The 12,450-nt window shown below is 37.8% G+C and overlaps 1 protein-coding gene across 3 annotated transcripts in view; it reads right to left on the bottom strand.

Annotated features, from left to right (window-relative positions):
- Positions 1–10,208: 10,208 nt before the first annotated feature.
- sertad2b (SERTA domain containing 2b) overlaps positions 10,209–12,450 on the bottom strand; it is a 35,153-nt gene continuing 32,911 nt past the window's right edge. For all 3 annotated transcript variants that reach the window (XM_032554009.1, XM_032554010.1, XM_032554011.1), the window contains one exon: positions 10,209–11,636. In XM_032554009.1, coding sequence (XP_032409900.1) covers positions 10,472–11,632 — 1,161 coding nt within the window. In that variant the 5' untranslated portion in view covers positions 11,633–11,636 and the 3' untranslated portion in view covers positions 10,209–10,471. The remainder of the gene's footprint in view (positions 11,637–12,450) is intronic.

Genomic DNA, 12,450 nt, shown 5'->3' with positions numbered 1-12,450 from the left:
CAGTTCTGCCATTATGCTGTACTTAGCTAACGGAAAGCTAAGTGTGTTTGTGAGACGGCCACGCACGTGACCACGTAGAATGGACATCAGCCAATGAAAAGCGGCCCCTCTGGTAAGGTCCATTTCAAGAAAGATCTAAATTTGTTTAGCAAACATTTAAATTTTTAATCAGTGTAAGAGTAATACTGACATAATTTTCTTGCAATGGAAATGGCTAAGTACAACACAACTATTAGTCTTTTTAGAAGCAAACTTTTGTAATAAGTAGATGCTTATCCAGAGATTTTTCCTGAAAAACTGACTTTGCTGCATCCAAATCAGATTTAGTATATTTTAATTAGCTTGGTTAAATATAGCGAGCATTTTGAAAGAGAGTGACCCAAATCCTGATCTTATAACTGAGAATAACCTTTTTGAAAACTAGATGCTTTTAACACAGCAAACTTGCAAAATCTTTTTTAAGTTTACAATCTAGGATGAATAGCATCCCTTTACTAAAAAAAGAAGCTATTTGCTTGACTTTTTTTGCATAAACAAGCCTTTGCCATCCTTCATGACAGAAATGTCAAAGTTTATTTTATTCAGGTGGTTTGCTGCAACAAACAGGCTTTTATTTTTCCCCATATCTTCAACAGTGTTGGACTGAAGTCAGGTTAATTCAGACGTTTAATATTTCTGCCATATCCATTCCAAAAATCGGTTTTGATGCTCATCTGGGATCATATACTTGCAGGAATCTGCAGTACTGTCCATGCATCAACCTCCCTCACCCATCTGCCATTAGAACTCAAATTAAAACGCAAATGGATCCTAAGTGTGGGATCGGACCAAGAGCAGCCCAGAGACAACCTAGAGATATAGACAGAGTTCCTGCTTAGAACTAGAAATGTAGACAGAAGTCAAGTTTCTCCCAGTGGTTTATCCCCATTTAAGGGGCAACACCTTAAATGGGGATTTTTCAGTAACGACAGATTAAGCTAAAGGTTTATAGTTGAGCCATTGAACTGTCTGTGAGGGTTATGAAGTTATGAATCAGTGGCGTCTCTTCAGTTGCTTGTTGACTTCAGCTTGTTCTGAATCATGATGCCTGATCGTGCTCCTCTGACTTTTTGTAACGTCGCATTTTTTTAAACCAAACCCACAGTGGGTTGCTGATGGATGACCTTAGTAACCTTACTACCGAGCTGAGGAGGTTTTCTGGAGGAAAAGTGGAGACATGTTGTTGTCTTCCTTTTGTCTTCCCGTCCTGTTACTGCCTGGATTAGAACCAGCTGGAGGTTCTGATCCAGAGACAGACGGATTCACCTGGAGGAGGAGGGGGAAGAGCTGCATCCACGTGGACAATGATGATTGTGTCAACGTCCAACATGACTCTCCTCCTGCAGGTTGTTCTTCTCTGGACGACTCAACACTCGTGTGATCCAGTTTCCTCAGGACCGAAGACATGTCTCCGTCCCTCATCTGTCTGTCCTGCAGGTCCACCCGGGCCGTGTGGGGCGGGTGCTAGACGGCGAATTTCGTCCTCTTGTCCTGAGGTAAAGAACATATTGGGGCTCCAAAAGTGTGTATAAAAGTGTAGCTTTCACACTAAAAATTTGTGTATGGACAAATTTATTAAAGTGCTAACGTCGCACGGATGTGTGACCCTTAAAATCATAAACCTAGTGACGTTATTTGAGATATCTTACAATAAATTTTGACTCGTCCAAATATAATTGAAGATATCTTGAATTATTAGTCCGAATATTGATACAGATATCGTAACTTGCCATTATGGATAGTCAAAATGATATCTCTAGATATCTCAAATATATTTATAGATAACAAGTTGAAACAAATTTTATGCTAAAACGGCCTGTCGTAGCGTTTGGATTGGCTCTTCTATGTACTGCACTTGTTTGAACGCCAGATGGCGCCATAGTGAAACGTTTAGATTTGAAGCAGCACTGTCTGACGTTTTATTGACACATAGTCGTTTTTTTTTCCAGACGTGATTAGAGTTCATATTTCCAACTTTAACTTAACATAATTTGGACATATTTCAGTTGCACCTTGTGAGAATCACGAATGTTAAAACAAATATCGACAGTTACAGTAAAACTGTTGTGTTTCGTGCTTTGTTTTGTTTTCTTCTCCACAACTGTTGGAGTTGCAACAAAAAAAATAAATCTTAGTTATACTTGTGGTACAGAGTACAGAGATAAACCAAGTAGCATCTTTAATCCCAATTTGTTCAAAAGTATTTTTAAAATACATGTTTAACTAGTCATGTAATTGATAAGTTGAAGTAAGAAATCTTACAGTTACAGTATTTGAATCAGACATACTTTAATATATAGATTATGGTAAGCCATTTTGAGGCTGTAAAAACGCCCATATCATCACTCCTCCACCATCATGCTTGTCCATTGGTGTGAAATGTTTCTGCTGATATATTTTGGGTTTCTCCAAACATGGAGCTGGGCATTATGGGTAAAAATTTCTCTTTAGCTTTGTCCGCACTCAAAAGAAACTTTAAACATTTAAAGTCATGTTGACATTTTTGTTTTACTGAGATTTCTTTTTGATACAAGCTTTAATTTGTATTTTTTTTATTATTATTTTTGAAATGATACTTAATATATAACAAGCTGAGGCCAGTAAGAGATGAAACTCGTTTGTTTTTTCACTTATTTAAACACATTTCAGTATCAGACACAGATAATCTGAGTAAACATAGAACGTCAGCCTGGTGGAGGTGAGAAAGATCTTGTCAAATCATAAATTAAGTGTGAGTAATGACATTTTTTGAGACGGTGTTTATTTTTATTAACCACACCCAGGAGACCGATTACTGCCTGACTGGTAGAAAATAGAAATCCCTTAAACAGAACCTGTTTGACAACAATATGAGGCCAACGCATCATGCCGCGTTTCGAAGGAAATTAAGAAACAGTCACGTTTCAGTCTGGAAAAGATTAAAGCCATTTGTTGTACACAAACAAGTAAATGCTGTAATTCCTTAATATTGATTTAAAAGGTTCAGGTTAAACTGGCAGATTATTTCACTTATGACATGGGAGAATGTCTTTTTATAATTGAAATAATGTCTGTGAAACTTTTTTTTCATTGAGATGAAGCAGTTATTTACTTAAAATAACTTCCAACATCTTGCTGAAAAGTTACTTGTAAGTTAGTTTTGTCTTATTTCAAGTGTACTAAGATATTTGCACTACAAACTACAAAAAATACTTGGTAACGTTTTGTGTTTTTTGTGTTTTCAGGAAATCCTAAATAAAACTACTTCAAATTTTTCTCATGTAGAGATATTTTTTTGTTTTTAATGTTTTATTGAAAACTAGCAGAATTTTAAATAATTTATTCTTCTCCAGCCTAATTTGGTGCTCAAACGCTGTTTTAGTTTTATATTTTTCTCTGTCATTCTTTTGTTGATTGGATTGTTTCAGCAGCATCCTGGTCTGTAAATTTAAAACTGGTCAATTTAAACTACAGCGGGCCACAAAGGTTGTTAAATTAAAAATGCAAAAATTAGTTTGTTTTTTAAACGTTTTTAGCTTTACTTACTTTCTAATGTTTTTTTTAAAGTGCATACACTGCATAGACACAAAATATTGCCAAGTATTTTTGTAGTTTCTTGTACAAATATCTTACTACACTTTAAATGAGACAAAACTAACACTCAAGTAAATTTTCCATTAAAATAAAGGAGCTTTTATTTTAAATCAATACCCTTAATAATGACGAAAAAGTACTGTATTATTTCACTCATAAGAGGAAAAAATTTTTTATAAATTAAATAATCTGCCTTATTTCAAGTGTACCAAATCTATAAATACCTAGTAAAATGTAGTTTTTGCAGTGTTACCATTCCTGACTTCTGGTCAGGGGCCGAAAAAAGCCATTTCAAGGGCCACAAATGGCCCCCAGGCCACACTTTGGACACCTTTGTCCAATATCTCACTGAAAAGTTACTTGTAAGTTAGTTTTGTCTTATTTAAAGTGTACTAACTTATTTGCAAAAGAAACTAAACCAAAAATAGATGTTATTTTGGACTTTTGTCTAAATGTGTCAACCTGAAATTAGTCAAAAAATATAGATGAATATAAACAGCAACACATAATATGAAAGCTACGTTTGATTTAGATTTAAAGAATTTAATATTGCATGATTTTGCAGGTTTTTCTCCCACACAAAGAGCTGCAGTATCGTGATCGGAGCAGCAGAGAGAAGCAGCCTCCTGCCTCCATTACTGACTGTTGTCTGCGTTGTCCTCGCTGACCTCAGCTGTGCCGTTGCTAAGTTGAGTTAAACTTTGCCTCCCTCCACACACACAGAGACAGCCTGTCCCCTTCCCCTCACAGCTGTGTGGCCTGAATGCTGGAAATAGCTGCCGGAGCCACGGATGTTTAACAGTGGCTAACGTTGGCATTGTGAAGCGGGCGGCTGGGATTCATTAAGGAGAAACAATCGTTATCCTCTGTAACGATAGACGATGCTGTATGCAGACTCAAAGCTGAAAATCTATGAATGTGTTCAGTTTAGACGTCTTCCTGCTCTATTTTTTCTTCTTCTCATATAGTCTGGGCTTTCTCTCGTTTACTTCGATTCCCTCCGGTAGAATTTCTACCGGTCCAATCAGCGAACAGAGGAAGTTGTGAACGATGACAACTGTTCACTGAGATAATTATGTGTCATTGCTATGTGCTACCAAATTAAAATGGAAGCAACATTTGTAGTTATTAGAAATGAATAGTGTGTTTTTCATTTCTAATAGAAAAACGAAAAATTAGTAAAAATTTTTCTTTTAATTCAGCTCTCACATTCTGATGAAATATTCTTGAATTGTGAATAATGGCCCCACAGAATCAGTCCAACGGCCGCATATGGCCCCCAAGCCTCACTTTGAGCACCCTTGACTTGGTCAATTGAGTTATTGAGACAAACTTTTCAATAATATTAATAAAATATAGAATATAGGGGAAAAAAATGTAGTGTATGGCATGCAAACAGAGCAAAACCAGGAGACGATACTTTTTACACTTTATTGTATATTTATATATATATTTATATATATAAAACTACAAAAGTAAGACCGTTTTCAGTTCATAAACAGCTGTGAAGCTGAGCATTTTATTTTCTACAGACCCACCGATACAGTGATCAGCTGATAATTTCTCTCTCTGTGTTTGTTTTGTTGCATAGAAAAAGGCACAGCGCTGAGGTCTGTAAGTTACAGCCCGTGTTGAGGGAATCCGCCGCACGCTTGGACGCAATGAAACCGATTTGGTGACAAACACTGATTGAAAAGTCTTAGGAGCTTGAATGTTGGTCATACTATGTACATTACTTTTGGCATGAAAGCATCCATGACAGGCTTTGGAGTCTTGACATCTGTAGGTTTGAGACAGTTTTCTTTAAATATTGCTGCATGAATGTGAACTGTTTGCCTTCAACCGGAAAATGATGAACAAAAACTAAAAGTACAAAAGATATAAAAGGTTGTGGCCACCCCACCAGGAGAAAAAAATAAAATCCAGAACGCAACAAACCAAGAGAAGATAACAACCTATGTATATAAAAAAAATGGCTTCCACCCAGTTTTCACACTCTGATACATTCCTATCTAAAAGTACATTCCTAACACACATTCTGTACACACATTTACAATCCATGTGTCCACGTCACATCAAAAATAAATATATTTACACAGAAAGGACAAAAAAACCCAAGATGAATAAATAATTTCAATGGAAATTAAACAAAAGCACTCCAAAAAAATTTAAAACACACAGAAAGAAACAAGACACAGTCGTCTGCAAACAGCTTAACGTGGCGCTCGACTCAGATCTGAGCAAATACTCTGCCAGGGAACCCAAAATTTACACCACCCTCCATTACTCTGAAACACCACTGGATACAAGGGCTTCTCCAGATGTCTGATAATTATTTTAAGATACAATAAATCTCTTAAATGTCTTTTGAACCCTCCCTTTGGAACATAGCTCTGATTGGCACAGTTTCCTTACATGGTACAGCTCAGATTGACGAGGTTTTCAATTTCAGGTAGCTTCACATTGTTGTTTTTATTCACTGCTTTGCTAGCTTTGTACTTCCCGAACAGCATTAGCATCTACTGACGATGCTACAAAAATGGACTTTAACAATGTTTTCTTCTCACTTTAATTCACTGTTTAATAATTATTTCATTCATTCATACTTTCTAATTATAGTTCGAGTTCTCAAGGTTTTTTGCAGCTTGCTAGCTTCATACATTTGTAATTGAAATAAATTATTTTAACCTATATTTTATAATGAATGAAAAAATTTTAAAGGTAATTTGTGATGAAAAAATTTATAATTTAAATTTTTGCTTTCTTCATCTACCTGCCCTTTGCGGCCCCCGCTTTGGAAAACACTGGAAAAACACAAAGCCTTACCAATTATTTATCTAGTTTTTAGTGAAAACATCTTAATACACTTGAATTAACACAAAACTAACTTACAAATAACATTTCAGCAAAATACAGGAGCATAAGTCAATAATTCCTTAATATTTATTAAAAAGTACTAGTTCTACTTATAGTATAGGAAAAATGTTGTCATAAGTTTTGTTAATTTTAAGGAATTTACTTAAAACAAGTTCCTATATCTTAATGAAAACTTACTTCTATTTTCTCTTATATCAAGTGTACTAAGATTTCTACACTAGACATTAGACCAAAAATACTTGGTAAGATTTTGTGTTTTTGCAGCGCTGGGTTAGATGATATTCTTCAGTCACCTTTTTGCATGAACGGAGGTTTTATTGGCAGCAGTTGGCGGCAAAACTCTCGTTTTAGTCTTTCATTTTCAGAAGCTATCATTAGCACAAAAGGTGGTGTAACAGTCTGTTGATATTTAAAGTTATTATTGTCTTCATTCTGAAAATTTGCAGTTTGAAGGGCTTAAATATTCTGTGAAACTGCGAAAATTTGCTCCTCAGCGCCCCCTATAATGTTAATTACATTTAAGTAGTATTTTGGATTGCATCGAACAATACAGCACCATCTACTGGCTATATACTGGCACTGCGGTGTAATTAATTCATCTTGTGAGATTCAGATACAAGTGGACAGTTTTGAAAGGCAGATCTCGGTTGAAAGGCATCATTCAAAACCAGACTGGTGTTTCTGAAAAATGCCTGTTTTCTAAGCTGCCTCTGCCACCAATCGCACCCTTCATGCCCTGCAACAATTTAAGCTTTCAGCTAAAACAGAAAATATGCCCAGGATAGATTGCTTTGTTGTTTTTGTTGCCTTGTCATAGTTTACAGGTCAGTAAAAGGTGGCGCTACCTGGAGTGAAAACTTTTTGGGCTGTTCCACATAAAGGAAAAGAGCCAAAAGTGTTCAGAAATGCTGCGTCTGACATTCTGAATTTTAAACAAATGCAAAAAATGTTTAATTTAATAGATTATAGTTAGATTTATAAGGCTTTGTGACAAACTTAGTTTTAATGCACCACAGTGCATGGCTGAAATATCAGATTAACGCTGTGGTTTTGGTTTCCCACTTCAGTGGAAATCTCAATTAAAAACGTTTCCGTCATAGTTTTAGCTCTCCCGCTAGTATCGGGTCTATTTGAGATGTAGCAGGGCTGCTTGCTAGCTAGCATTTAAGGCTACCTATTACTAACACATGTAAACAAACCCCGTAGAAACGAGGAGTGTGAGTAATACTGTAAGCCCTGCTGTTACCAAACCATAATCTGTTTTCTGCCAAAAAAATAAATGCATCAACTTTGGAGCTTTCCCAGAACATCTACGTCCAACTGGGACTGGGGAGAGGTCTGCTTATTTCTTCCGAGTGTAAACCAGTGTTTCCAGTGGGTGCAGCGCATTTGAATACCTCTGCAACTGGTTTGTGATAACTGGCTCATTTAACCGAGCTCATGTAAAACAACCAGCAGTTGTATTATGACTGTGTATAAGGTGGGGAGACAAGCAGAGGTACGGAGGGGTGGACGGGCCAAAAAAAGTAACATTTAAAAAACAAAAACAAACAAAAAACAGGAAGCCTGGCATTGAATTCGTAGACATCATGTATACAGAAACAGACGCTCCCTTCTAGTAAAAAGTTTAAACAACAACCTGGTGATGTGTTTTAGAGCTACTCCTAAAGCATTATTGCAGAGCCAGGCTAATGTGGAAATCTATGGAGGTCCAAATGTGCCAAAATGTGATAAATAAAAAATAAACATATTACCCAGCACGTTTTGGTCTACATTGGACTAAAGTATACTGACATAATTACATATTATTGCAACCTTTTGTATTTTATGTATTTAATAAAATGAACCAATTTCAACAATTGTGGTTACATTTATTTATGTCATGGCTGCAAAATTGATTGAAGAAAAAAATTGGCACATTCTGCAGATTTTTCATTTAACCACTTAAGCTTTTTTATATAATATTAGGAATATATTAGAAGATGCAAATAAGCAAACTATTCTGTTAAATCAACATTTTATTGCCTAAAATGCAATAAAATACATGGATCATTTGTAGCAAACAACAAATCTGTAGCTAAAACATACTTCTAGCATCAATGTATGAAAATCCAACCCTTTCTGCTCAATATAACATCTATACAGTATAGGGCTTATCTGTTTATTTTTGGATTAACCGATTATTAATTAGAGAAAAAAAAAGGTGCTTAAAAGCCTTTTTTTTATTTTACTGAACTTGCACTAGGTCAAACTACAGCTACTTGAAGAGTTTTAGCTAGAACATATTTACAGAAAAACAGGTTTCTTAAATCTTAAATAGAAAAAGGGTTTGTTTTTTGTACATTTTTGACTTATTTACTCATCTGAGAATGTTGTTTTCAGCAATTACCCTTTTTTGAGTTTGTATTCATCGTGATTAATCCAATTAATCATTTCAGCCCTACTGAATATAAAATAATTTACCAGATTATTTATTTACTACACCTCGTCACGTTTGGCACCCCATAGACACCAATAAAACAATGTATTCCTCCTTAAATGCTTGCTTTACAATTAAAACATTGTATCTGTAATAAGATAAAGATTAAATAATCATCATTTGATCATGTAAAATTACCTCAACAAAATTTAATACAATATAATAAATTAAAAACATCATGTGACCCTCAGTGGGCTGTTAAAGTGAGAAGAGCGGATAAAAAATACTGTAAAAACCAGGAACTGAATAAGTGGTCATTTGAAAGGCACTCAGCTGCTAAAAGCCATAATTACAGTGTGTGTATGTATATGTTTGTTTTGTATTTCTGTACCTGTGAGGAGTGTATATCCCCACAAGGATTAAAAATAGAAATATTTACAGTTACTCTTAAGGGTTAAGGCTTAGCTTCAGGTAAAGGACTAGAAAGGAAATTTATAAAGTTCCTCACAAGTATAGATATACAAAATTCTGTGCACTACAAAAACACAAAATCTTATCATTTTTAGTGTAGTTTATAGTGCAAATATCTTGGTACACTTGAAATAAAATTATAACGTGATTATGCATCAAGATATAGGAGTTTGATTTAAGTAAATAATTCCCTAAAAGTGCCCCATTATGCTTCCTTGAATGGTTAGGATAGATTTATGGAATATACAAAATATATTAATAAAATTTTTTTCACAAAATCATTCTTAGATCTGGTTAGTTCTGTTTATTTAGCTCCTCTCAGAATGAGAAGTTTAGGGCTCTGTCACTTTAAATCCAAATAAGCTGCTGCTGGTCTCGCCCCCAACTCAACGTTTACAATCACAAGTGAAAATGGCTTCAAAAAGATGCGCAATTTTACAACCATACATCTTTGAAAAGCAGAAGAAAAGTCTTAACAATTTTAAAAAGAATGTAGCAAGTGGTTTCCAGCTGAATAAATGCACTGGCGTTCTTGGGTTGCTAGGTAACGAGGCTGGGCTCAGCTAGGGTTGCTAGGTAACGGCACAGTAGTGGCCAGGTTTTTGAAAAAGAAAAAGTTCCACTGGCAGATTATACTACTTCCAACATGGGAAAATGTCTTTTTATAATAATCTGCCAATGGAACTAGTACTTTATAATCAATATTATGGAATTATCTACTTAAAACAAGCTCATATCTTGGTGAAAAGTTACTTGTGAGTTAGTTTTGTCTCATTTCAAGTATACTAAGATATTTGCATGAGAAACTAGACCAAAAACACTTTCATGTTTTTGCAGTGTGTATGCTTTGCTTCCTCATTACTTCACTTCCACACCTAGAAAGGCGAGCACAGTGCATGAACAGTGTTGTGTAGAAGTAGTAGTTGTCATAGTAGTACTAGTTGACATCACCTTTGATGTTTACAATTACCGACCTTAGAAGAAAAAGTCTTTTAAAGAGATAAAAACAAAAGCAATCCCAAATTTTTCCATCCAGTCCGTTTCTCCAGGTTAATAAAACGTTTCGCAGGTGGAGGTGAGGGTGTCGCTGAATCACGACCCCACCAGCACCTCCATGATGTGGTCCAGTTCTGTCAAATCAATTTTAAAAGGCTGATTGGCTGAAACCTGGGGGGCGGAGCCGCTGTACGGTGACACCAGAGTTTTGAGGAGGTCATCGGCGTTCACCACTGGCGAAAGCTTGGCGAGACCGCCGCCGCCAGCTGTGGCACCTACGGCCCCCGCTGTGGTGCAAGGGTCAAAGTCGTACATGGACGTGTCAATATCGGCGAACAGGACGTCGTCCAGCGCCAAGTCTGAGAGGAAACCCGAAGAAGAAGGGGACGAAGGCGAGGGGGAAATGTCTTCCAGGCTAGCAGGGGAATGTGCGGGCAGGAAAACAGCAGCTGCCTCTGGCTTAGCACCCATTGTCCTGCAGTCTCTGGTGGAGCCTGTGGGTGATGAGAAAGGGGATGGAGTGGGAGAGGTAGTTATGGTCATAGTATTAACGGCTGCTGTCCGTGTAATGGCGATGGGAGGAGCCAACTCCATGTCACTCGGAGAGGATGAGAAACTGTCGTTTGATAGGACAGTCACACTAGAGGACAATTTGCTCATTAGCGCCGACGATGGAGCTAATGGGGGCGGAGACAGAGGAGGAGTGGGTGGAGACGGCGCGCAGAATGCCGAATCCCCACCATCCTCTTCTAGTAGCGAGGCCGGAGTGAGGCAGGCGTCCAGGGGCGCGGCGCAGCCTTCCAAGCGCTGGGGCGCCGGGCAGCTGGGAGGCACCATCGGGTGGGGCGAAGGTGGCGGAGGAATCACCGGCATCAACAGCGCGGATGGTTGGGACAGGATGCCGAAAGACGGTGGCGCCTCGCGGAACCCCTCGTCCATGGGGTCATCAGGCGGCGGTGAGGGCGGCAGGAACAGCGGCCGCAGAGAGCCCTCCTGCTTGAGCTCATCCTGTATGCGGCGGAGCATGTTGTTGATGAGGACGCGGCGCTCCAGGCTGGGCTCGCCAAGCGGCCGCTGGCTGTAGAGCTTCATCAGGGAGATGTTGAAGATGGTCTGTCTCTGAAGGGTGTAGGACACCTTGGAAAGACCGTCAGAGGCAACGCCTACCCCCGCTCCCGCCACCGACGCCTCCAGCGTTTTGCCTTCCAGGCCCTCTTCATCCTCTTCCAACTTCCGCTTTGCACCTTTACAGAACATATATCTAGACAACACAAAACAAAAGGAGAGTAAACAAGTTAATCAAGTGCTCAGATAAGAAATCATTAAGACACAAATCAGGTCTAAAGTCTAGTGTTGCTCCTTCGCATTCAGTGACTTAAAGCTCAGAACCTAAATAAAGTCACTCCAGACTTCATGGAAATCTGTTAAACCTAAAGGTCCTTCCTTGAACAGGGTAGGATAAGTCCACATTGTGTCTATTACTCTTTTAGGACAAAATCATTCTTAGATAATAAGATTTTAGTCTCGTCAGTTCTACCTATTAGCTGTTTTAGGACCACTTATCACTTTAAATCCAAATAAGCTGCTGCTAGCCACGCCTCCAACTCAACAAAGCATTTGCAAAATAGTTTTTTTAAATTAGCAGAACATCTACAAAGTTTTGCACAATTGGTTCCACAATTACTTGATCAGTACATTTGAATGATGCTATTGTATCCACTCCTTTAGTGCCGCCCTGGGCAACTGCCCATATAAAAAAAAACACGCCTCTTTTGGGGCTTGTCATTAAATCGCATCCCAAATCCAAAATCACTTCATTCATACAGGAACCAAAGTTTTCTTTGGGAAAGTAAGAAGCTGCAAACAGAAAATGAGCATATTGCATTTGGAAATAAAAAAATAAATAAAAATACAGACAAAGTGAACAGCTGGAGAGGAAACCTTCTCACACCAAGTTATGTAATAGCAGTGCTCCCTGCTCAGCACAGGATCATAGGCCAGATTTAAAACCCAACCTTTGGCCACTCCTCTTTTTATGATATTAGAGGAAGAACTTGCTGGTTGTGGTGGTGAGC

The sequence above is a fragment of the Xiphophorus hellerii genome, chromosome 22 (genome assembly GCF_003331165.1).
Source record: "Xiphophorus hellerii strain 12219 chromosome 22, Xiphophorus_hellerii-4.1, whole genome shotgun sequence".
Classification (NCBI taxonomy): Eukaryota; Metazoa; Chordata; class Actinopteri; order Cyprinodontiformes; family Poeciliidae; genus Xiphophorus; species Xiphophorus hellerii.
This window is presented reverse-complemented; position numbering and strand designations above follow the sequence as displayed.